This window comes from Pinus tabuliformis, chromosome 5_1 (assembly GCF_031772625.1).
Source record: "Pinus tabuliformis cultivar Carrire ecotype Pingquan chromosome 5_1, CPIR1, whole genome shotgun sequence".
In the NCBI taxonomy this organism is placed as follows: Eukaryota; Viridiplantae; Streptophyta; class Pinopsida; order Pinales; family Pinaceae; genus Pinus; species Pinus tabuliformis.
The window spans coordinates 719,687,131-719,714,262 of record NC_142305.1 but is presented as its reverse complement, the minus strand read 5'-3'; the positions used below and the strand labels follow the sequence as shown (position 1 = coordinate 719,714,262).

Sequence of the window (27,132 nt, the reverse complement as noted above, 5' to 3'; positions counted from 1 at the left end):
GAATCTACTTTTTGTTTTAAATGTTTTGTGTAAAGAAACGAGAAAATGCGAGGTAAGCAATGGAGAAGCTTGGCGACTAAGAGGAAACATGGCCACAAGAATGACCTGGTTCACTTCCGGGGTAAGGAGAAATTGTTGCCGCCACGGTTGCACAATCCTAGCGATAATAGTATCTTATAAGTGAACAAATGATAATGATCCTTCCATCCAACATCGAGACTGACTGCTCTCAGCCTAATTAAAAAAAACAAATATCCTTTACCAGAGGCCGGCTGACGGGACTACTTTGCAAGAGTCTGATCGATCGATTCATAAGCAAAAGATGAAGTCCCAAAATGCCAGGTATGAGTATAAATTATAATATAATATGTGGTGACAATCCACCAACATCCCCCGATGAATCTGTACCATTTTAACCTGCATTTTGCGCCTGCAGTGTTTCTTCCCCCAGTACGCCATGTTTCAGATGCATCTGGTGGGAGTTTATTGACTCATATCGAATCTAAATACAGAAGATAGACGAGGTTCGAGGGGGAATGATGGCTCGAGGGAGGAACTTAGTCCGTAGATGAACAGTATAATAGGACCAAAGCCCTCAACATTTGTCCATGTCTTCTGTTAATTCCTGAAATGTTCATTCCACCTTCAATATCAGATGTTGTTAAAGGGGAAGATAAACAAACAATACTAGAAATGGAATAATAATTTCCTTGGAGAATGTGCATATTCTGGCTCTTATAGTCTACAGTTGACATCCATCCAATTCCTTCTGGTACATTAGATTCAGTTGCACCTAGGTCATATGCTAGCATTGGCATACGGTTTATTTGCCTTGAACTAGGAGCACCAATAATATTATTGCCAAGACTGCTATTGCCATTGGCTAGAGAAGATAAAGTAGCCCTCCCCCTAAATTCATTTGGAAGGACTTGTGGCCCAACAATACTGGCAGATGGCAACTTCAGGACTTGTCCACTGTGAAGCTGAGAACCTTGAAGTTGTCTGCCAGGTTGCTGTTGTGCTGCAGATCTCTGCAGTTGTTGTTGTTGTTGGTTTATTTGATGTAGCTGTTGTTGTTGTATCAATTCCATCACCATCGCATTGTTTTGAGGATTAGATGCTCCATTGTTTCTTATCCCACAATCCACACTGCCAACTTCTGCACCTTTATTTTGTTGTTGTTGCAGCATAGAAAATCCTGCAGATGTATCATTGGTTAGTAAACCCAAATTTCCAAAGGAAGGAATATGTTGCTGTGGCTGGAAAAATTTCTTCAGCTCTATGCTTCTCAGGAGTCCCTGAAGTAAATTTCCCTGACTGTTCATCAATGGTTGCCCAAATTTCCCTCTATTTAAAGGATTAGAGTTTACACCATGAAATGCTGCTTGTAAAAGCAGTGTCCGAGCAATGTTTGGCAGGCCCAACCCATTGTTTGGATTCACTTGTCCAAGAAGTTCAGCTGGTAATGTCACCAATGCTTGAGGTGACATTTGACCTGATGCCGCAAGCCTTTGAAGATCCAGCCTTCCAAGTAAACCCATAGGTTCAACACCTGCTTCTATAGTTCCCCCAAAAGAAGAGTTCATTCCAGTTTGCTGTTGTGCCACTCCACTTAACCTTTTCAAATATAGCCTATATTTCTAAGCAGTGAAATAATAAGACCAATTAAAAAGTTATGTTGTTCTCAGTTGTAAATTCTAATAATATGACAACAATACTAACAAAAGCAAATATATTAAATACAGAGTAAAGTCAGTTGAATGATGAATCCTTTCCCCTATCTCCTCTCTTAATTTTAACTCTCCAATAAATACATACAACTCAGTTATGAACAAGAACCCAATAATAGGCACAACGTAGTTGTGACGAAATAGAAAGGATCTAGCATAAACTCTAATAACAGAGTTTGTGGAAGCTATAGTTCTGCACAATGTGACAACCCCATAGAAAAAGAAAGAATTGCTGAAAGGTTCAGCATCAGGTCAAATGACTTCAATGAAGCCAATTACATCTAAAAAAGACATGCCCACTTCCATATGAAACCTAGAGCAATAGGCATATATGACAGCCACAAAATATTTTAATCACGTTAATCTAAGACGAATTAGATAGTGAACCATCGAAATTTCCGGCATTTTGCTTATGGTCTTACCTTTTTTAAATTCATCTCATGGGAGTGCGGCATATCATAGTGAGAACGGGATCCTGAAGGATGGCTTAGCACACCTATTTAGCTCAAGACATTTATTTTCCAAAATTTTTTGTATTAGAAGATGCTTTCTTTTCCCCAAAATGGTTATTAAACTAAAGAAAAAGACTTATATTTAAGACCTATCATTTTGATTTGATCAGTACCTTTCAGGTTCTAACATCTTTTACGAACACACAATCTTCTAAAAACTTTCTTTGTCTTAAACTTGCTCTTTTTTGCACAAAAACAGTTAGAAATTATATTCTAACAACCTGTGGCTAAACCATATAGCGTAGGTTTACAAGAAATATATAGTTTTAGGCAGACATATCATGGTTGAATGATATAGCTTTAGCTGTTGCATAAAGATTTGGTCCTTTCCCAACAAATCCAAAACTCCTAACCTGTCCTGGATCTTGCACAACAGGAACATTCAAGCCCTGGGTTCCATGAGAAGCTTCTGGCTTAAATTCTGACCAATACCACTTGATGTGCCAAAACTTATTCCAGAACTACTTAGAGTTGGAGAACCAACTATGTCACTTATGCCACCCAACCTTTTAATTCCTAAAGTGTTCATTCGACCTTCAATATCAGATGTTGTTAAAGGGGAAGATAAACAAATAGTACTGGAAATGGAATAATCATTTCCTTGGAGAATGTGCACATTCTGGCTCTTGTAGTCTACAGTTGACATCCGTCCAATTCCTTATGGTACATTAGATTCAGTTGCACCCAAGCCATATGCTGGCATTGGCATACGATTTAATTTCCCTGAACCAGGAGCACCAATACTATTATTGCCAAGACTGCTATTGCCATTGGCTAGAGAAGATAAAGTAGCCCTCCCCCTAATTTCATTTGGAAGGGCTTGTGGCCCAACAAAACTGGCAGATGGCAAATTCAAGACTTGTGCACTCCGAAACTGAGAACCTTGAAGTTGTCAACCAGGTTGCTGTTGTGCTGCAGATCTCTGTAGTTGTTGTTGTTGTTGGTTTATTTGATGTTGTTTTTGTTGTTATATCAATTCCATCACCATCGCATTGTTTTGAGGATTAGATGCTCCATTGTTGTTTGGTTCCAATACTATTATTGCCAAGACTGCTATTGCCATTGGCTAGAGAAGATAAAGTAGCCCTCCCCCTAATTTCATTTGGAAGGGCTTGTGGCCCAACAATACTGGCAGATGGCAAATTCAGGACTTGTGCACTCTGAAACTAAGAACCTTGAAGTTGTCCGCCAGGTTGTTGTTGTGTTGCAGATCTCTGCAGTTGTTGTTGTTGTTGGTTTATTTGATGTTGTTGTTGTTGCTGTATCAATTCCATCACCATCGCATTGTTTTAAGGATTAGATGCTCCATTGTTGTTTATCCCACAATCCACACTGCCAACTTCTGCACTTGTATTGTGTTGCTATTGCAGCATAGAAAATCCTGCAGATGTATCATTGGTTGGTAAACCCAAATTTCCAAAGGAAGGAATATGTTGCTGTGGCTGGCAAAATTGCTTCAGCTCTATAATTCTTGGGAGTCCCTGAAGTAAATTTCCCTGACTGTTCATCAATGGTTTCCCAAATTTCCCTCTATTTAAAGGATTAGATTTTACAAGATGAAATGTTGCTTGTAAAAGCAGTGTCCGAGCAATGTTTGGCAAGCCAAACCCATTGTTTGGATTCACTTGTCTAAGAAGTTCAGCTGGTAATGTCACCAGTGCTTGAGGTGATATTTGACATGATGCTGCAAGCCTTTGAAGATCCAACCTTCCAAGTAAACCCATAGGTCCAACACCTGCTTCTATAGTTCCCCCAAAAGAAGAGTTCATTCCAGTTTGCTGTTGTGCCACTCCACTTAACCTTTTCAGATATAGCCTATATTTCTAAGCAGTGAAATAATAAGACCAATTAAAAGTTACATTATTCTCATTTGTAAATTATAATAAACATACGTCAACATAAACATACCTCTAGATAATTTAGTATCTGCAGTTTATATATATATATATATATATATTTATTTATTTATTTATATTGGAATGCTTCACAGAAACATACCTCAAGGGGCTGCAGTGCAAAGAGAGGATTCCTTTGGCTTAGGTGCCAGGTTTGAAGGTTATTCCATCGAAATTTCCTGCATTTTGCATATGGTCTTATCCTTTTTTAAATTCATCTGATGGAAGTGCGACAGATCATAGTGAGAATGGGATCCTGAAGGATGGCTTAGCACTCGGTTGATTTAACAATGAACCATTACTTTATTGGCCAAAATTTCTTTTTTTTCAAAACAATGGTTCCATTAATGAAGAGATTTTAATCCATTACAACAAGAAATGGGCTGCAATCTGCAATTAAGATAAACTAAATCACACCCTTCACCGGATTCTGCATATTTTGCTTTATATTTAAGACCTATCATTTTGATTTGATCAGTACCTTTCAGGTTCTAACATCTTTTATGCACAGACAATCTTCTATACAATTTCTTTGTGTTAAACTTGCTCTTTTTTTGCACAAAAACAGTTGGAATTTATATCTAAAAATCTGTGGCTAAACCATACTCCAACTAAAAAACTGTGTCTAAACCATAAGCGTAGGTTTACAAGAAATATATAGTTTTAGGTAGTGTTGTGCTCTACAACAACCCCCCATTTCATATCATTTTTATTCACAAAACTATCATATGAAATGGGTCCCTTTTAGTTTTGATTGGTATCAACTTTGTATTATTCGAAAAGATTCGAAAACAAAATGAAAACATTACAAAAAAACCTTTTTGACAAACCAATTTTGGTCTTATAATATAAATAATCAATCTTTTATCATTGCAATAAAGCGATCGCAAGATCGCATATCGCAACGACAAAGGAGGCATAACTTAAAAACCCATTGGTTTGCTCCGATGCGATAACATGCAATAGTTTATCGGACATCGGAAATCATAAGTTCCCATAATTAAAGTGCCTTTCGATCCGATGCAATGCGATAAACTCCCGTTCGCCCCGATGCGATGCGATATCGCTATCGGCAATCGGCGATATACCATGCATGCTTTTTAAAGTGCCCATACTCCCAATGCGATGCGATGCGATATCGCTATCGGCGATCGGGGATTTCAAAAGGTGTCAATATGAAGATTTAAGTTTTCCCCGACACTCGATTGCGATAAAGCCAAAAGCACAAACTTCAAAAAGTCGTTAAAGCAGAGGTATTACGATTAATTCGTATTTAAGGCCTTATCTTTCAAACAGTGATTCACCTGCGCTCAACCGCCAAAACGTCCAAGGCACGCTTAAACAAATCATGCGGCCGATAAGAGATATGATGAGCATTTAAAGGATTGGCAGGTTTTAATGGCCATTTAATGAAATAGTAAGCTTAAAAAATCTTCTCATAGATTGTATCCGCGGCCACTTTTAAGTTAATCCCTCATCATGCATTGATCAATATATCTCACTCGTATTTGGTTTTCTCTACCAATTCTCTGTGTTACGCTTATTTCCACTACTGTGCAGAATTCTTCCTAAGCAATAGATTCAAGCAGAATGGGGAAGAAGTCTAAGAAAACCATAGTCGCTTTCACTGCACCAGCCACAGGACAAGTCGTCGCTGATCCAGCAAATAAAAAGAAAGGATTAATATCTGATACTACATGTTCAGGACTTGCCAAGACCACTTGGCAAAGTACCTATAATTTGATCGAAGCCGAAGAACCAAAGGTGACGGCAGTACAAGCTACAGCAGGTTCCAGTAGAAAATCTAATGGTACTTTGAAAGACTTGGCCGACTCTTTCCTTCATCGGATAGCGGCTCGGGAACAAATTCTCCCATATACGGATATAGTAAAGTGGGCAATTGAGGAAATCTGCACCAGAGATGGGAGAATCTTCGGTTCATTCAAGGCTGATGATTTGAGGCAAATGTATCATTTGCCTGAGCCAGAGAAGAAATACAACAAGGCATTTCTGGAGAAATTCCGAAATGAGAACGAAACTGAATCCGAACCCATTCGGGAATGGAGGCAAAATCCGGCGAAACACAAGCATGAAACTTCCGGTAAGTACTCTGTTGATTCTCTATGTTCTCCGTATTGTTATGCTGGGATAATGATGTGTAGATTGTGGGGGTTGCACGATTCCGCTAATTTCACTATAGAAATGGTTCCCTTGATGGAAGCGACATGTAATAGTGAGATAATGGATTGGGCAACCATACTGTCAGATAAGCTAGCGACCACAGTTCTTAGTTTTAGAACTAAAACTTCCGTCTCAGAAAGGATTATTCCCCCATTCTACTACAGTGCTTATATACTAGATACCCTGTGTTTTAATTCTGAGTTTCCTGTACTCGGCTGGAGGTGGACTCCACAAGACCCCACGCCTATTCACATATACCATTAGAAATTGTGGAAGACTTCCTATAAGCACCATTTGTACCAAGTCTGCAACGACTTCATGTTACCCATTCATTATTCTATTTTTAATAAACCTGCTCCCAAAATTTCTTACCAAGCAGGGATTGATTTAACATCAATAGGAAGATGGTTCGGAGAGGAGAAATTTACTTATGTAAGAATTTTCGGCAGCCAAGCCGAACCTCATGTTCTTCCTTTGTACATACCTGATAAACTGCTGGCAAGGGAGATAGCCTATCAGATTATTGCCGAAGGAGTTACACAAACTCTCAAGAAGAATAAGAAGCAGGTCTGGCCCTCCTTTCCTCTGAGATGTGGTGTCTACAATTTGCATGATTTCAAACATGTAGAAAAAGAAGCTACAAAAATGAAATCATTAACTCTAGCGACTCTCCCAAATAGGCGATTTGATCCCAACAAAGTCGCCTATAATGCACTTGAACAGGCCAAATTAACAAAGTTTGATCATGTAGAAGATAAGTTTGACGACCTGTTCTCTTCAGCTGAATCAATGTATCAGGTTAGATCGCTGGCCATAATGCAATACAAAGATGAAGGGTTAGCTGAATTCAACAGACTTAGAGAACAAAGGTTGCAAACTCTGCCTCTAGATCTGTTAGCAACAACCCCAGCAACAAGACCAAGCGAGCCTAAACAACAACATTCAAAGGAACCTTCGGTTACAACAAAAGAACAGGAGAAAGTGCAGGAGGAAACCCAGAACAAAGAACAAGAGACGGTGCGAGGGGAAACCCAGACTAAGGAGCAGAAACAGAGCAACATAGAGGTGAATGTGGATACTCAAATTGATCCCAAATTGCTCCAGGAATGGCAGCAATTTGATTCAATTATCAATAGTCTTGAATGTTCAAAGGACACTGAAACTTCTAAAGCAGCAGATACACAGGAAACCACTTCACAACAGGTTCTAAGTGGAACCAGCGGCCTACCCAGTTCAAAGGAAGTAGAAATAATCCAAAAGGACCCCTCCGATCAAATCATTTTGCAGATAGAAGAAATTCCTCCCTTGGATGTCTTCTATAGCCCAAGGCACAAAGCTGTGGTAAAACGACAGAGGAAGAGAAGAAGGACTGATCAACCTTCCCTTTTCCCAGAACAGACGGTCACGGGCAATGTGGTTTGGAAGGAGGAATTTGACCCCTCTGATGACCTAACAAAACTATCACAGTATGCTGGAGCCTATTCGGCAGCAACAATAGACAAGGCATCAGAGGTGAGTCTTTTATTAAAAACAAAAGACCAGGAAATCTTTTTATTGCAAACACAGCTAACAGAAGCACAACAGAAAGTGGAGCAGGTAGAACAGCAATTGTTAACACAACAGCAAATAAATAATCAATTAACTCAACAATTACGGGAAGAGAAACAGAGGATTGATCACAGCGCAATCTAGAAGTAGAAAGAGTTGTCTGAAGCCTTGGCATAACTGAGGGAAGCAAATGAACAAATGCTGAAGTCAAAAGATGAGCAAATTTCTCAACTATCAGCACAGCTTGAGAAGACAAAGGGCGTTCCACAAATAACCGAATTCAAATTAGAAGCGTTACAGATAAATAAGGCATTAATAGCACAAATCAAGCTTCTATGTCAACAAATCGCCCAGGCGGAACCACTATGCGAATTGACGGAATCAATAAGTAAACGAACAGAAAAGGCTAGAACAGAATTAGATCAAGCTGAAGAAACATTAACTGAATTTCTTGACTGGCAAGATACCGATCAGGGACAAGCGGCAAATTTACCAAGAATTTTAGAGTCACATAAAGAAATATTGTTTACAGAATGGCAGTCCCAATTAATGAAAGCAGAGAGGGAAATTTCAAGGTGCAAATCAACCACAAGTAATTTAGTTGAATTGGTTAATAATACTCTCTACTTGTCAAACATGATTTCCTAATGCACTCCAGGTAAATTGACAGCAGTGAAAACATTGGAGTAGTCATGTTATCCAGATCTAGAGGAAAAGGGGAGATTAATTGCTGGAATTAACAGTTTAACATGGGACACCTATTGGTTCTTCTTGGTAAAACCACACAGTCAAAGAGCCGCCCTCAAATGCCTTACAGATGCAATCGGGTATATTATCCCCGATATTCAGGATGCCACCTATGCCGCCCAGCTTAACTCTCGCCTCAACAAACTGCCTGAAGTGGAGCCAATGCTTGCGATAAGTCAGCTCAAGTTTAGAGGCAAACAACCTACTTAATGATTCATGCCGCCGACTGCCAGGTTGCTGAGAAGGAGATATTCAAAATCATTTGATACCAATTAAGTAGGATTTCAGTTTCATAGATAGTTAGTTTAATTTAGTATTTATAGACCCTTTCATGTTTTTAGAAAGGGTCGTAAAGTTTTGTACTTGACTTAAAACCTGAAGTTGCACTACTGTGCTTCAGGCATATTCTTTTATAAAACTGGACCAATCATTCTGATTTTGGCAAAAAAGCTTTTATGCAAATGTGCATTACTGTCTTTGTTTGAAAGTATTTCTGCGTTAGAGGAAGAATTTCAAATAGCGATTGATATTGGAGAGTGACTCGCAGCTCATATGGTACTATTATCTATGTCTGAATCCATTCTTTTTATATGAATTGTTATTTGATCGCCTTTGCTATTATCAAATATATATATGTGTTTTAACAACATTTCTTTATTCCCTCCACTATTGGATGTTTATGGTAATGCTTTTCTTTTGATCATATATGTATTGATGATATAAATGATGAGTGTAGCAATATTGCGTTAATCACCTTGTTTAACTATTTAAGAAAAGTAATCCTTGAATGAGTAAATGTCCATGTTTATTAGATGGAGTCATCTACATGCATGTTAATAAACATAGATCATCAAGCGCTACACCTCAAAGTACAATAGTTCCCGGGATTAGTAGTAATTCTTTTTATTTCACTAATAAATTAAGTTATTCGCCTATCATTAGATTAGTCAATCAATCATTCATTCATTCCATTTATTCATTGTTGGGAAACTGGTCCCATTATCCCCAGTCGGAGCCACCATTCCAAACGGAAAAGGAGCTGTATTAAGGTCCGGATCGGGTGGTTATCCCCCAATGTTGATACAACGATTTTCGGGGCATCAACAGGTAGACATACCCTAGAGTGCACAAATAAGTATAAATTATCCAAAAAATATTGTGGAGGCCTATCCATGTCATTCTACTCTGAATTCTGCATGTGTGTTGCTTAAGAAACTGACATACTAACAATACTATTAGACAAAACATGGTATGAGCACCTGAGCAGTGAAATAATAAGACCAATTAAAAAGTTACATTGTTCTCAGTTGTAAATTCTAATAAACATACATCAACATAAACATACCTCTAGATAATTTAGTATATGCAGTTTATATATATAGATATATATTGGAATGCTTCCCAGAAACATACCTCAAGGGGCTGCAATGCAAAGAGAGGCTTCCTTTGGCTTAGGTGCCAGGTTTAAAGGTTATTCCATCGAAATTTCCTGCATTTTGCATATGGTCTTATCCTTTTTTAAATTCATCTGATGGAAGTGCGGCAGATCATAGTGAGAACGGGATCCTGAAGGATGGCTTAGCACTCGGTTGATTTAACAATGAACCATTACTTTATTGGCCAGAAGTTCTTTTTTTCAAAACAATGGTTCCATTAATGAAAATATTTTAATCCATTACAACAAGAAATGGGCTGCAATCTGCAATTAAGATAAATTAAATCACACCCTTCACCAGATTCTGCATATTTTGGTTTATATTTAAGACCTGTCATTTTGATTTGATCAGTACCTTTCAGGTTCTAACATCTTTTATGAACACACAATCTTCTATACAGTTTCTTTGTGTTAAACTTGCTCTTTTTTTGCACAAAAACAGTTGGAATTTATATTCTAAAAAACTGTGGCTAAACCATAAGCGTAGGTTTACAAGAAATATATAGTTTTAGGCAGACATACCCTAGAGTGCACAAATAAGTATAAATTATCCAAAAAATATTGTGGAGGCCTATCCATGTCATTCTACTCTGAATTCTGCATGTGTGCTGCTTAAGAAACTGACATACTAACAATACTATTAGACAAAACATGGTATGAGCACACATTTTCAGAGAAAATTTTGATTGTGCACACCTAAGGATAGGTAGGAGGCGAGGTCATTCAAAGCCCTTCCTTGCAGTCCATGAAATTACATGGGTTGGTAAGGCTAAAATTATATCGAAACTGCCCACATTCTTTCCCCTTGCACATCATACTCCATTTGCCTCTTTGTAACTTTGTACGAAAAGAAAATGGGAATTGAATTACTCCTCTTTTTGCAGATCGTTGCATTTAGATGGGTTGGTCAGGCTGCAAATAAATAGAAACTGCCCATGATAGTCTGCAATCTGGCCACAGTTGTGTGACTGATGGAATCTGATTGTTGTTATGGTCTGGATGTTGTTTTCAGGGTCCTGTTTCTGACAAGAGGGAGGACCCAGATAGCTCTTATTACAAACATGAGCTTGGCCCCAGATAGTTCTTCTAGATGCCTGGATTGAAGGAATGTGTGAACTTTCAGATTCAATATCTATACGTAGTTTTTGAATAACATGTTTGTTATATGCAATGGCTGCTATTCAACATATGTTTAATGAAAGTGATTCCCTATAATGTGCAAAAATGCACAAGCACAGTGAGTACACCCGAATATAGCATATTAAAAAAAAAAAATTGTGCATTGTTCAGAAAATAGTTAATATATCATGAATTATGCACAAGATTCACAAAAGAAGCACACTGCTTCCAAGTGATGGGTCTCACACTGCCTGCCCTAAGTGTGGGCACTTTATGTCGATGCCTCCAAGGCCTACTAATATGAACCACTTATAAAAAATTATTACAAAGCCATAAGGAGTCCAGTCAGCCTTTAAAAAGGGTCTGCAAAGGGTAAATTAAGTGAGCGAAATACATGGCAATTGCCTTGATTGAACCACATCTCTTAATGGGTAGGATCAGTATTAGGAATGGCTGGCAAATGTTCCTATTTCATTGATGTTTTGACGGTACTGTAAGACTATAAGGATCTTTGAGTCGCTTGAGGTACTTCCGAATTTGCACAATATGTACCTTGTCACTGAATCAAATAACAAGCATTTTGTTAATGTGGTCTACCTTGGGTGGTTAATATGAGAGGTTATTCTCCTCCCCGTGTAGGTTGTGCCCTTATTATTGTTTCACCATCAAAAGTTAGCCTTGTTAGATTAGATTCCGCATTCATATCACATCTTCTTTGACTAGAATTTTGTGTTGTGGTGAAATTGATGAATTGCAGGTACTCCTATCACGGGAAAAAGAAACCTCCTGTTAATATTATGGAGACAACCTTGACAACGAATGCCATTCCTCTATTGCTGAATGGTTGCACCGAGATTCAACCACTACTTCAGATAATCGATGTTGGTTTTGTTACCTCATTAAAAACAACATCCTCGCACTTCCACATTACTTTATCTGATGGAACACATCAACATAAGACTTTGCTACCATCCGCATATGGCCCACAAGTTGTATCTGGAGACATCCAAATTGGCTCAATAATTCTACTTAAAAAAGCATCTTGCACAGTGCTTAAAAACTCCTTGTAAGGCCCACCATTTGAAGTCACCCTCTTTTACTTTTTCCCTTCTAAACACTTCTTGCATTAAAAGAAGGAAAATGGAATCTTCATTAATTCATTTCTCATTTGTTTACATAAGGTCCATCCGAGTGGTTGAGCTTGAAGTTGTGATGTGCTCAACAGCATTGATGAAGGATGCATCGATGCTACAACATGCACAGGCAGGTTCATCCCAATTTAGCTCTTCATCGGCTGAAGATACCTTGCCCTCTATAGTTACTCCACCAACTACAACAACAACTACAACAGTTCCATTCATGGCACTCAACCCTTACCGAAAATATTGGTCAATCCAAGGTAGGGCATCTGCAAAAACATCATTGAAGGCTTACAACAATGTGCGAGGCTCAGGAAAGGTTTTTGGATTTGACCTTATCAATCATGATAAGGAAGATATCCACCTTTCTGCATTTGCCGAACTGGCCGAATCTCTTTACCCTAGTTTTACGTTGTATCATTTTAGTTTACACACGCATTAATCATAATAACTATGGTGTACCTTGTGTCAAACTCTTAAACTTGTTTCCAGAATTGGAGCCCAGAAAAACTCCATAGAAGCATCATAATCCTTTTAAGAGAAAGAATATTGTAAGACTTCATTACTCATCACATAATCAAATGCACAACTATCCATGGAAACTACATTTATCAGCTTACCAGGGCCTTGAATATTGAAGCTTGTTGACTAACAGTTTTCTTATTGCTAGGAATCACTGCTTGAAGCATGCAGACCATGGATTCCCATTGGTTTTGACTTATTGAGTCTCCAACAAACATTAATCGCTTTCCTCTTAACCACTCTAGCAAATTTTTGGCATTGAAACTAAAACACCATATACAAAAAAGTCCAAATCCTTTTATTCTCATACACAATATCACCCTGTTTTTAATCCATTTATTTTCATATGCAATATCACCCTGTTTTTTTGCATTTCATTTCCTTTTAGCATAAATGCAATGCAAAAGAGAACATACTTCTAGGTAGGCTAATTTGTTTGCATTTTTATTTGCGGGGTTTATTTTGATTTCTGAAATATTTTGGAATAGAAATGATTGAGGGAAAAAATTGATATTTTTTATTTTAAAATGGGGATTGCCAGGAGTTTCGCTGCTACATCTCAGTTCTAACAGCTTTGAAGGAAGCATTTCTAAAGATATTGGAAATGCTAGAAATTTATCTAACCTACAAATTGACTGTAATAGATTTTCAGGTAAGCTTCCATCTGAGATTGCCAAGGTAGGGCTTTTATCTGTTTTCAATGCTAGCAATAATAAATTTTCAGGAAGTATACCAGATGCGCTTTATGGGTTACATAATCTTGATGTATTGGGTTTGCAAGTAAATTTACTTTCTGGTAACATTTCGTCGAGTATTGGGTCTCTGAAACAGCTTACAGAGCTTAACTTGAAAGGAAATGATATTTCTGGTGAAATACCTATGCAAATGGGTGATCTCCAAAACCTCAGATGCCTTGATCTATCCAGCAATCAACTCAAGGGGAAAGTCCAAGATTTTCAAGATATCAAACCCTGTGTCTTAGAAAAGGAGGATCATCATTTGATGACATGGATACTCTGTCGCATCCTTGTTTCTGCAACAGCTATGGTGTTGGTTGTTGGATTACGATGCTTCTACAAGAAGTATTATCAGTCTCCTGTTGTTAAGGACAAGGAAAATCTTGAATTTAGTGCTTGGAACGTGGTCTCTTTCCATAAGCTAGTTGTTAATTGTCAATTTGCAGATTGGGTTGTTTTGGTCATTCCTATAAATCTTTATATTTTGTCATTTCAATTATATTATTATTAATTATTATTGTTAATTATATTATTATTATTATTATTATTATTAATGTTTAAATAAAAATAGCTATAAAATTATTTATAGATCACAAAATTAATTGTATTTTATTAAACATCACATATGAATACAATAAATACAATAAGTATTGGTTTAAGAATATTATAATTCGACTTTCTAATCGCACTATACAATTACGGGGCCTACCTTACCTTCCGGATTTCTATTTCTATGTTTACCTATAAAATAAATAAAAAATAATGTCTTTCAATTCGAAATACAGGCAATGGTAAATGTTGACATAATCCAAGTAAATAATGTTGCTATTGCGGAATGGTTAATGTTTATATAATTTATTTAGATAATTCTTTTTCAACACTCATGGTTTAAGTAAACAATGTTTTTTCTTATTTGAAATTAACCATTGTTGATCTGATCTTCACTTGAGGGGTTATCATTATTGATTAAGGAGGTTTTATATATGGTATAAGTGGACAGCAATTTTAGAAATAATTAATGAGTTTACAAGTTGAAAATACTAAATTAAAACGAATTTACGAGTTGAAATAGAAATAGATTAGATTACGCGCGGTTATTTTAAAATATTAAATTAAAATGTGGAAAAGCATATTACAATTACTTAATGTTTTAGTCGTAGTGTCAACCAGCAATGTAAGTGGTTTGTTTTTCATTTATCATGTAAAACGGTGTAATTTATTTTTTATTTAAAAAAATAAATTGTGTTGCCAATAATCTATTGAGTTTTTAGTATGAACGCGTTTTAAACTTAATATATTGATAAAAATTGTTTGGTTTTGGTTTTGTTGTTTTAGTATGAAATCTGCTTGTACGGGATGGTCATGGTGGTTATTGTCTTGGTCACTAGCAAGCTTTGTATGTACTTGACTATCTATAAAGGTTTCTTGCTTTTACTAATCCTATCCGTCTCTCTTTGTACCTTTTGGGACAACTGCTAGTTTATATTTATAATTTAAATCTAGGATACGTTTTGAAAACGGTATTTAAAATAGAAGGTCCCAAAATCATATGTATTCTTGTGTATACATCATTGGTTTAAAAAAATTTCGTTTATGTTTTAAATAACTTATTTTGTTTAATAATTTAATATTTAATATTATTACTCCGGATGCTGGTGATGAAACGAGTAACGGGGAGGAGGAGCCGAGGGCCACCGAGGTCGGTTGAAGCTTGCTTTGGTCAGGGTAGTGCTATTTTTTTTTTTTAATTTGTAAATGAATTGTAATCATAGACATAGATTCGAGAAAGTTAAAGTTATAAAATTCGAGAGGGCGAGGGTAGAATAGTAAGTTTGGGGGAAACTCATTTTTTATTACAATAAAGGGTATATTCAGACATTTCCCTGGTTTCTAGCATGGCAGGGAACTTGTTAGAATTTTCTCTATGCTAGAAAAAAAAATTTGGCAATTTAGTAGCCAGAAAACAATATGGCTATGTAAATTAAATTATTCTGATAATTAATATGGCTATGTAAATTAAATTATTCTGATAATTAATAAAAATGGTTATCATGGTACTAAAAGAAACTTTAATATTATTAAAAATTTTAAATGGAGAATTTTTTTACTGAGTAAAAAATTAATTTGTAATAAAATAATATCTAATTTATCTATTTAAAAGTTACTCAAAAAAATATGGTTATATTAAAATTTAATTATAGTAATGATAATGTATTTTTATTTTTTAGATATTATTTAGGATAAAATTGTATTTTAGTCTTGGTACAAGATTTAAAATTAATTTATATTAAAATTTAATTATAGTAATGATAATGTATTTTTATTTTTTAGATATTATTTAGGATAAAATTGTATTTTAGTCCTTGTACAAGATTTAAAATTAATTTTGATTGGTTAAAAATTAATCTAATTCAAATATAAGAAATAAGTTAACAACCTTATATTTAGTTGTAGTTTTTATTACATTGTACAATAAAAATTACATTGTTTAGGTGTTCAAAGCAAGGTAACCGAGTACATCACCACTTACATGAGAACAGGTGCATAGATCACTTACCATATTAAATTACATTGGTAATGCATATATAGTTATTTTTCCTTAGAAATATTACCAGTAATGTTTCTATTTTTTCCCTTCTTACCGTTAACTTTTTGTCCTTCTTACCTTTAACATTTTTCCACCCTATTGAAGGAGCCACATTAACTAAGCATGATTCAAAAGTTAGGAGTTTGAGACTCTTAAAATGAATTAGTTCCTATCCCTCTAAAATGGAGTGGATTCTCCAATCAACACATTTAATTATTAATTTATCTCATTCAAACCAATACTAGTAATAGGCTACTCAACCTCCCATTCACATCAATGTCAATATCTAAACTTGATTTCATCTAAAATTCCATCTCTTTGATTTTGTTTTGGTTCCTTGTTTCCAAGGAAAATGAGCATGGGTATGGGAGACAAGTAGCTTAGAAATGACTAGGAAGATGGCAGATCCTACACCTAAATGTAGTGCTCTTATAATCCAAAAACAGTGTGTATTTAAATTTTTTCCATTTGAGAAGCATTGTTTAGAAGACCCTTACTAATTTGAAGAAATCTTTACTCAACACACATACATGCATTGAGGTGTCTTTTAAGGATGCAATGAAAAACCAATCCATTTCTCCAATTTTGTCAAAGTCTTCTCATATTTCTCATACCTATAAAGTGGATCATGTTGAGGAGGTATTATTGGTGGAAATCAAGGTGTAGGGGGTCACACATCTAAGTTCATTATATAAAAAAATATTTAGTTATTTGTAAATATAATGGGTATTAGCTTTCTACATCAACATTGTTATAGTGGATCTACATGACTAGAGCAAAAAAATATGAGATTTCTTTATGTTCTGAAAGTTATTTTTATTGTTTATTTTTATGATCATGTTAATTATAAATAGGTGTTTGAGAAAGGTATGTATTTTTGAGGAAGTATGAAACCTTTTATAATTCTTGTGGTTTCCAAATTTTAGTCTTAATAGTGACAATCTCTCTTTTGAGGTGAGCCAAAAGTACAATGACAATATTAAGTACATTCTCATCTATCTCCTTTAATTTTATTTTGGAAATTAATTTCTCATGTATCTTTTTTAATTATATCCTACAAACTAATTATGGTCATAACAATCCACTATTTTGATTACTAAAGAAATATCTAAATCATCTTCCTAAATTACCATCACATTCTGTATTTTATTATTTTTTTAAAATATAAAAATATTTTAATAATAAAATAACCTTCATAAATACATTATATTCAATTATCATTACCTCATGACTAATATCATTGAATCATATTTTAAAAACCTTTCTGAATATATCATTCATTTATACATGAATAATAGTCAATGTTGATTAGCTCAATAGTAATTAACCACCACCTAATCACATTTTAAAAACTTTTCTATTCTCTGGGAGTTGTAATATATAAATTATCATAGAATCACGCCACACGTTGCACGAGGACTCCTTCCGACTCACAAAAGAGTCAGTATTTTGATTAAAAAAATTGGCTGAAAGCACGTTGGAAGCCAGGGGTCCATGTAGCATTTGGGAAATCAGGCTGTAACTTATGGTTTAACGTGGTCAAAGTTATGAATGGCGTAGCGCAAGTTGCAATATTTGATTATTCTAATGTGCTCCCTCCCTCAATTTATTTGGAGTTTTCTTTGTTGTTCAACGGGGAAAGGGGAAGAAACCTTCGATCCACAAGTTACTGGAACCTACGAGTCTCTGATTCGAGAAAAAAGTCAAGCCACATATGAATTAATTCCATTGAATTTGGAAGTTGCATTTCAGAGTTTTATCACAGAGATCCAAAATCAAACGAAAAGCCAATATCAACGGTGACTTCATTGAGGTTACCTGGCTGCGCTTCTGAATCCATTGTTTCCACTCACTCTGATTCGAACACAAGCTGTAGCTGAAAATTTCATGGACGAAAAATGGTTTTTCATTCATTATAATTGGTATTCAAGTGGGGAGATTCTTTGAAGGCCTATTTGCACAGCAGATTTTGTGTATTGGTGTGATTTGAAGATGGGATATTCATGCCAATCATGGGTGGAGAACCCAACAAGAACCCTGGTATTGGTCAACTTGGCAGCGATCATGGAAAGAGCAGATGAAGCGCTGTTGCCCGGGGTGTACCAGGAGGTTGGATTGGCGTTGCATATTTCACCAACACAGTTAGGGTCTCTCACCCTACTCAGATCTATAACTCAAACTGCTTGTTATCCACTGGCAGCATATCTAGCGATTCATCGCAATCGTGCCCATGTCATTGCTCTAGGAGCATTTCTGTGGGCAGTTGCTACATTTCTCGTTGGGATCTCTACAACTTTTGCTCAGGTACTGACAATTTTCATTCATTGGCATAACAGAAAATTGCATATTATTGAGTTTGGTCTTAAAAAAAAAAATAGGTAAGCACATTAAGGAGGTGAAAAACAGACACTGGAATTGTTTTCTTACACAATATATTGTTTATTGTAGTTTTTACTGTATGTATGTTATTGATGCAAAGAGAATACGCGTAGTCTAACGAGGCGGAGACCAACTGTTTGAAAAAGCGGAGACCAACTGTTTGGGTTTTCAGTATGGAAACCCATGGCCAAATGTCATTTTCCTTGAAAAGGAATGCTAACCCATTGATGTGGTATTGTAGATGTTTTATTGTATGTTAAAAAAAATGGAATAAAGTTTTCAATCTATGTTGTTATATGAATACATATTAGCATGATCCTATGAATTTATCCAGTACAAAAAATCAAACCTTCTCAATATTGTTGTGCAAATTCTAAAATTTACAGCAGTTGAGATTTCTAATCTGCACTAATTAAAGCCAATAGAAGTTGGGATTTCTAATCTGCACTAACTAAGCCCGATATTCTCGGGATTCTAGTCTGGTACTAGTTAAAGCCTATTCCTTCTTGGCAATACTCAAGGTTTTCAAAGTATGGTCAAATTTTGTTATCACATTGCAAAGCTGCAAGGAGGTAATGACTCCCTCAATTCAACGAATTTTGTTGTAATGACTACCTCAATTCAACTTGCAAGGGCAAATTTTCTTGGCATTGTTTTAAGCATTCTTATGTATATTGTAGATTTTAAGAATATTTTAAAATTTGAAGGACATAGGCGTGGATAATTGTTTGACCTCGCCCATGTCTTTTGAAATGATTACCTCAATTCAACTTGCAAGGGCAAATTTTCTTGGCATTGTTTTAAGCATTCTTGTGTATATTGTAGATTTTAAGAATATTTTAAAATTTGAAGGACATAGGCGTGGATAATTGTTTGACCTCGCCCATGTCTTTTGATTCCTACAATTGTAGGACCTCGCCCATATCCTCTGATTCTCTGATTCTGACAATTGTTTCACCTCGGCCATATCCTTTAATTCTGAAATATTCAAGAAATCCTCAATCGAACTAAGTTTGGGGCATTGCTCCAGCTTCCGCAAAGTTGCTGCAACCAGGTGATGCATGTCGACAATTAATTCCCCAAATATGAGCCCGTTGGATTTATAGCTAGATATAATGTTATATGAACATATTGCCTCTGTCGATTTACAGGTCGCAGTATCAAGAGCATTGAATGGGATTGGACTTGGAATAGTAATACCCGCAATTAAGTCTCTCGTGGCAGATTCGGCGGATGAAGGAAACCGTGGGTCGGCTTTCGGGTGGCTAGCGTTTACAGGCAGCTTTGGATCTATATTTGGTAGTATGTTTTCTGTTTTGTTAGCTTCCACAACAGTGATGGGGATAGCCGGGTGGAGAATTTCTTTTTTTATAGTCGCAGGAGTGAGCGTTGTGATTGGGGTTTTGCTCCGTGCTTTTGCAACAGACCCGCGGTTTTCAAACGGTTCGATGCCCAAAACTTCGTAAGTATATCTGTCACTTCCTTTGATACATAACAACGCGCATAGATTTCTATCAAAAATGAATTTCACTGGACTTGTTGTGGTTCAGTTTAAACAGTACAAGTGATATAGCATCTGTGAATCTTTTTAGAGAAAATGGAACGAAAGGGGGGTCGGACGTGAAGATAATGGTTGCAGAAGCGAAGAAAGTGGTGGGAATTCGGAGCTTTCAGATATTTGCAGCTCAAGGGGTCTTGGGATCATTTCCATGGTCGGCTCTATCGTTTGTAACCATGTGGCTGGAGCTCATTGGCTTCTCTCATGAAGAGACTGCATTTCTGATGACTCTGTTTACCGTGGGGTGTTCCTTGGGTGGATTGTTTGGAGGGCGAATGGGGGACCTTATTGCCAGACGCCTTCCAAATGCTGGAAGGATTATTCTTTCGCAATTAAGTTCAGGTCTGGCTATTCCTTTGAGTGCAGTTCTGCTGCTAGTCATGCCTCGTGATCCTTCTACTGGGTTGGCACATGGCCTAATGTTTTTCATCATGGGAATCTTCATATCATGGAACGGAGCTGCCACCAACAAGCAAGTAGCATGTTTCATATTTTAGCAACATTAATGCACGTTCATTGATTCATGTATTTGAATCCAAAGTTTATACCCTTTTTTTATGTGCAGTCCCATATTTGCAGAAATTGTAGCTGAAAAGGAAAGAACAACTATCTATGCCTTGGACCGAACATTTGAAACAATCCTCTCAGCCTTTGCTCCGCCAGTGGTTGGCATTCTGGCCCAACATGTATATGGCTACAAACCTATTCCGAAAGGGTCGAGCAAAGCCACTGAAACAGAAACAGATAGGGTTAATGCTGCTGCATTGGCGAAGGCACTCTACACAGCAATAGCTATTCCAATGACTCTGTGTGTCCTCATTTACTCCCTTCTTTATCGATCATATCCGAAAGATCGTGACAGAGCAATCCTTGAATCTGAGGGCCAATTGGAAATGCAGCGGCATAGTATCGATTCACCTGCTGATTACAGTGTTGTTGAAACGGACGAACAAATTGATGACGACGAGGAGAAGAAATTGCTGATCGATTGAGAGAATACAAGAGAGACACAACATATGCTCTGAAATGATATCCAACGATCAATCTGTGTTTAATCTTTGAGTTAAAGAAGTCCCTAGCATACATTCAATGTGAAATCTATGTGAAAATTTAGCTGATCTCCATTATATTCCAGAGATCCTTGTATGATGGACATTTTTTTTATATAGGTAAAATGGTTTTTTTAACTTGAATTTATCAAAATCTGAGAATATGGTTTCCAGATTTTTTGGTTTCCACATTTTTTGTTTTCCAAAATAAATTTTTAATGTATAAATGATTTAGCACTTTGTGATATTTAGATTAAACAATTTAAACTCAAGTTTAAAAAAAAATCATTAGAATTTGATTAAAATTAATAAAAAAATAATGTTGAAAAAAACTATTTCATTTATAAATTAAACTATCATTTTTTTCTGGAAAAAAAATAATAATAAAAAATTTATTTCATTTATAAATTAAATTATCTTTTTTCCTGAAAAAAATACAAATCAGAACTTAATAAAAATTTTAACTTTAATAAATAATGTGTTATTCTTGCCCTTTGAAAATATAAATGAAGGTTTATTTGCCTTTTATAAATTAAGAGACTGTAAGCTGTGTGAGTTTTCTAGAATGGAAAAATTATAACAAAAAATTGTAATTTAGTATTTATTTTAATTTTTATATTAATACTTATTTTTAAATATTTTAAAAACCACTTATCTAAAATAAAAATATAACTCTATACATTCTCAGAAACGTATTTATCCAACAATTAGTCCCATTATATATTATCTATTTTCCATATCCTTCATATCTAGTTCATTCTTATGCTTTTTCCCTTGAGCATGCTTTAAACTTTTTTCATATTATCACATCATTTGACCTTGTAACTTCTTATACTTCGTGGCATAGTTAATGTAATTCTTATATTTTATTGAAAATTATTTATGTATTGAGAGAGGGAAATATATGTATTTCAATAATGCTTCTTATAATTATATACAAAAATATTTTCTTCATAATAATATTTTAAAATAAAAATTTTATTGTTATATTTTTTATAAGGTAAATAGGTTAAAGATTTTATTGATTAATTGAAATAATATATAATATATGGTTTTGGGTTATCTTAATTTCTTATTAAAGATATTAAATTAATGGCAAAACTATAAATTCTTTAGTATCTATGTAGTATCTATGTATAGTGTTCAAAAAAGAGTTCAAAAGAGTTAAGTATTTGGTTTTAAGGTCTTTATTGTCTATGTAATTAGAATATATTGATAAGCAAAAATCCAATAAAAAACCAAAGAAATAATATCAAATCATGTTGAGTGAGACAAGTGAGAGGGATCTACCTTTATTAGCGCATTGCCACTTCTGGGAGAGTTTCCAAAGTTAGGCTGAGAGGCTAAGAGCTCTTCTATCCTCTTCATGCATTGGTCCAAAGTCTTCATATACAGTCGTAGCTCATCAAGAATGAGAAATGTTTCCTCCTTTGCTTCATTCTTTCCTCATATAACTTTGTCTAGTAATGTATTTATGTGCCAACATAAATCCACCATGTACATTGATTTGTTTTTTCTTTCCCTAATGTGACCTGTATTGGGTACCAGATATGCTACTTTTCCCGTGATATCATTGTCGAATAGACAATTGCATTATATAACGATAGCATTCTCAACCTTAGTGAACTCAACTTGGATTTTGGTGGCATTTGGGAATAATAGTGTATGGCCAAGGATTCCACTCTCTAAAAAGCATGAGATCCTCTTCTTGCATCATAGTACCCAACCCCTCATAAGCACCTTGCATGTTGATGCAGCATTGTCATCCACTAAAATCGATGATTAAGACCCCAAAGAGAGTGGCTAGTAACAAGGGTGGTAGGGGCACATAGAGAGTGATAAGAAGGAATAGAGAAGATAAAAATGGTAGCAAGAACAAAACGTAGATTACTCAAAAGGTCTAGGACCAAATTCTTAGGATTACTCAACAAAATGGGAGGGAAACAAGAAGAAAGAAATAGGAGGAATGGGATCAGAGAAGGTAGTTGATGCATACACATGCAAAATTCAATTAAAAAATAGAAAAATAGAATGTAACAAAAACTATGACAGAGGAGCCCAAAGGTCACATTGTAAAAGTTGACCATGTTGAATACTAATAGACTATGGAGCCAAAATCCTAAAAAACATATAGATTGGAGGAAATCATGGATGTGCATGAGGGATGATCTCCCATAATTTTCTTTGCATGGTGATTACAGTCAATAGACAATGGCATCATCACAAAATGATAATCAAAGAGGAGGAGCCTTCACTACCCTATGGCATAGGTTTTATCCTTATATTGATATAAGTAACTACAATAGTTTTGACTAAGAGTACCCATGTGAGATCCTTACAATTGGAATATTAAGTTTACGGGGAACTTGTAGGTAAAATCTTGCATGAATATCTTTGAAGTTGGATTTTGGATCAACAAAAACACACTTGTTTTATTTTCAAAATGTGGTTTACCATTAGGTTAAAAGTTTTATGTAAATATGATTTATCATGCTTTATTATCCTATTAAAAATTAAATGCTTAAATTTCCTTTGTACTTTTGCAACATTCATTCATTAAATGGACATAATAAAGTTTAATAAGCATTTAAAAGACAAAAATAATAGACATCAAATAAGAAGAAAAAAAAGTTGTTCACAGAGGTTACCCATTGTGGACTACATCTTTGGGTTAACTTCAAAAGCGCAACCCATCATTTATAATAATAAGAAATACATAAAATTGCTTTCATACTACAAAAATGATTTTAAAACTTGCAAAATTTGCCTTTAGAATTCTTCTAAGAAGTTAGGAGCATTGTTGGAAACTTCCTCTACCTTCTTCTTGCAAATAAACTCTATATGGCCTTTTTTCTCCAAAAATGTTGTAAAATACACTTTATAAACGATTATGGGCAATATTTTATCACCTAACAAACCTATGGTGCAATCATAACGTGTGGAGTTTATAAAGGCTAGGTTGCAGTTCAAGTTGTGCCAAAAATAATGTATAATTAATTACATTATCTATAAAATCCATGCTCATATCACCATGTAGCCTTGTCTTAGTGTAGTGCTAAGTTTTGTTGCTTGTGGACAAGAGGTCAAAGGTCCAATTCCTTTGTTACTAGATTTTGGGCTATGTAATTTTCAATCACCAGTCTAGTACCATATAGGCCTTTTAGAAGGTCCATGTAGTAGTCTCTTATTGGTTTACATGGTGCCACATGTCAACTTACCACCATCCATGTGTCAGCCTTTAACTGTGCTGCATGTTAGCCTAGACTATGCCATGTTTCAACCTCTAGGTGTGTCACGTGACATCGTGCAGTGTGTCATGTGTCAGCCCTACCCTTGTTAGAATCTTCAACTTTTGAAGGCCATAACCTTTTGATACAATGTTTGTTTTATCCCATTCAAGTTATGTTGGAAAGCCCTTCAGGAATCTTTGACATGGAGACCCTTTTATGGGCATTTGATACCATCAACTTAGATTAGTTGTGGGCATCCTCTTGGATTATTATTTAGTGTTGATAGAGTTTTGGGATCTTACTATGTAATTTTACCATTCTATAAAACATTTATATAAACTTATATTGGATTTCATCTGTTACAATCTTGATATTATTTATAATTTCCAAGTCTAACCAAAAGACATGTTTTTATTTAATGACATGAAAAAATATATTTGTATTAAAGTTGGAAAGAATGTGTTTAACCAACTTGTATGATATCTTAACATTCCTAATACTTGTTTGAAATGCCAAAACAATTATCAACGTATCAAGGATTTCCCCAAAAAATTAAAACATCCTGAGTCCTTTCAAGTGAATCTATGCCTTATAAGTTCCACACACCCCTCAAATTCCTATAATTAACTAGGATAGTTGGAATATAAGAAAGATCTTATAGATATCTAGGATAGTTGGAATATAAGTAAGATCTTCTAATTAATTGAACACCCCAACCATATTAGTTAGGTATTACGTAATATATAATGACAACCACAAATCCTTAAAGCCACACAAACATTGCTCTTAAAGAACTTAAGGGTGCTAACCCTATTTTTTATGGGGCACAACTCTAAGAAGTTAACAATCAATGCGCTAGAAGGTTATCGCCTCTCTGTACTAAGAGGCATAGCCCTAAAGTGGTAACAAAATTTTAACTACATAATCATAGCCTTAATAGAATTAATAAGAATAAATCCATTTCTAAGAAGTAAAATTCTAATTTATGATATTAAAAGACAAATTTGTTGTAATATATCTCAAAATCTCAAATATGTATGTTTTCAAATATGCACAATATAGTTATAAATAAAGTTGATATGGATATATGTGTTGGAAACTTAAAAATACTGGGCAAGGGGTGGGGGGGGGGGGGGGTGTTGAATCAGTATTGTAGTGATGGATCAAATTTTACCCCCATTTTCCCTTCTTTACAATTTAACTGAATCATGAATAAGTTAACCAACAACATATTAATTAATTAGCAGATCTATATACATAATTATGTGAGAAACATATAAACATGAGAGAATATGAACACATGGACATCATCAACCATGAACCATGAGAAACAATACACATGAAGACACAACAATCAAGAGGTAAACACATAATAACAATGGATGTAAGGTGGAAACCCTTCTGAGAGAAAAACCATAATTTGCTTGCCTCTATCTGCTTCTTTATTATTAAAATCTTCAGTACAACATATCACTAGCCACCACCAGTGTGCAAGCCCCAACTCGTGATCATGTTAGAAACCATTCGCTCCAATCCACTACCTGAATGAAACCCACCACTTCCTAAATTTGCAAACAACCACCTATTGGAAGCCACCACTCCCTCAACTATGCAAGCCACCGCCTAAATGCCAAATTTCTGAATACCAAATTTGCGAATACAATTTTTTTTTTGCATCTCCAATGGTATTTCATACTCCTTTGCTCAGAATTGTTTCCAACTTCTTCAACATATATCCCAGCACCTGCAGGACCTCTACACACCTCAAAAAACCCCGTGGACACTTCTTAACATTAGCACAACCCCATAAAGCCTGTTGAAATTAATGCCAACACAACTAGCTTCATGATTGACATCAATGCCAACACCATGTTGCCAACAATATGTGAATGATAAGAAACATATCCCTCACGAAATTAGAATGAAGTGATTTCATGGAATTCAAGGGATTAATAGACAAAGAGTTTTTTCTTTAACAAGAACAAAGGAAATTTTGTGTTAATAAGGTATTGAACGTAAAACTTAGATATAGTACATACCAAAATTATTTAGAGAGATTGTTCTCAAAGCTTTTTTTTTTTTTTCACCCAGTCTCTATTTTATAGATACACCATGTTTAAACATTCAACGCTACTGATCTCCTTACATTGCTTATAGCAATGCCATAAACCATCAAACAAAAACAAAATTTGCTTAGTTTTGTGGTGGATAATCCTTGGAGATGCTTTTATCTTCAATTTACCTAGTGTAATTTCTCCATCTGAGTTTGCATCTCATCGAGTTGAGGGAGCGTGAAATTCACTTCAATCTTCAGTCTGTGGATATAGATTTGATTGGGTTACACTCCTTCCATAGAGGTGGAGCTTTTATATTGGAGTATACTGATAATATTTTCATTAGAGCTTCCCCTTGGGGTCATAAATTTCTAGGATGCTACTTAAAGTTGAATGCAATAAACTAAAAGCACACATATTCTGGTGTCTCGAGATTTCTTAGCCCTACATGAGTTGATACTGAGATCCAATAGAGGTACAATTGATATCACCTCTCCATCAATTAGAAAACCAAGAATTAGCAACAAAGAATTCAATGAATCCATGAAAACTCTAGTTCCAAGGTGACTTAAGAGAAGGAGAATAACAAGAGACACAGGAGGAACATGCAGATAGGGCAGAGCCTCTAGAGAGTGATGCCCAGTAAATAGTAAAATCGAGGAGCAACAAACCAAAGCATAGAAGGGGCACATCGAGAAACAACAAAAAAT

The 27,132-nt window shown here is 35.4% G+C and overlaps 3 protein-coding genes and 1 pseudogene across 3 annotated transcripts; 2 read left to right on the top strand and 2 right to left on the bottom strand.

The window, feature by feature from the left end:
- Window positions 1-557: 557 nt before the first annotated feature.
- Window positions 558-2,185, bottom strand: LOC149166940 (uncharacterized). Its single transcript, XM_089430304.1, has 2 exons — window positions 2,153-2,185; window positions 558-1,640 (listed from the first exon to the last, which is right to left on the bottom strand). The coding sequence occupies exons 1-2, from the start codon at window positions 2,183-2,185 to the stop codon at window positions 558-560; spliced, it is 1,116 nt and encodes a 371-aa protein (XP_089286430.1).
- A 323-nt stretch (window positions 2,186-2,508) lies between these two features.
- LOC149166939 (uncharacterized) lies at window positions 2,509-18,066 on the bottom strand (annotated as a pseudogene).
- On the top strand, window positions 17,762-20,658 carry LOC149166938 (uncharacterized). Its single transcript, XM_089431439.1, has 3 exons — window positions 17,762-18,456; window positions 19,683-19,993; window positions 20,124-20,658. Exons 1-3 carry the CDS (start codon window positions 18,145-18,147, stop codon window positions 20,584-20,586), a joined length of 1,086 nt encoding a protein of 361 aa, XP_089287565.1. The 5' UTR covers window positions 17,762-18,144; the 3' UTR covers window positions 20,587-20,658.
- LOC149166937 (uncharacterized) lies at window positions 20,647-21,237 on the top strand. Its single transcript, XM_089430302.1, has one exon. The coding sequence runs from the start codon at window positions 20,647-20,649 to the stop codon at window positions 21,079-21,081; it is 435 nt and encodes a 144-aa protein (XP_089286428.1). The 3' UTR covers window positions 21,082-21,237.
- The last annotated feature ends 5,895 nt before the right edge of the window (window positions 21,238-27,132 follow it).

Coding starts and splice junctions, on each gene's coding strand:
- LOC149166940 (XM_089430304.1), bottom strand. CDS start 2,185: ATGCCGCACTCCCATGAGATGAATTTAAAAAAG. Junction 1,641..2,152: donor ATGAGATGAATTTAAAAAAG/GTAAGACCATAA, acceptor TTCACTGCTTAG/AAATATAGGCTATATTTGAA.
- LOC149166938 (XM_089431439.1), top strand. CDS start 18,145: ATGGGATATTCATGCCAATCATGGGTGGAGAACCCAACAAGAACCCTG. Junction 18,457..19,682: donor TCTCTACAACTTTTGCTCAG/GTACTGACAATT, acceptor GTCGATTTACAG/GTCGCAGTATCAAGAGCATT. Junction 19,994..20,123: donor GGTTCGATGCCCAAAACTTC/GTAAGTATATCT, acceptor GAATCTTTTTAG/AGAAAATGGAACGAAAGGGG.
- LOC149166937 (XM_089430302.1), top strand. CDS start 20,647: ATGTGCAGTCCCATATTTGCAGAAATTGTAGCTGAAAAGGAAAGAACA.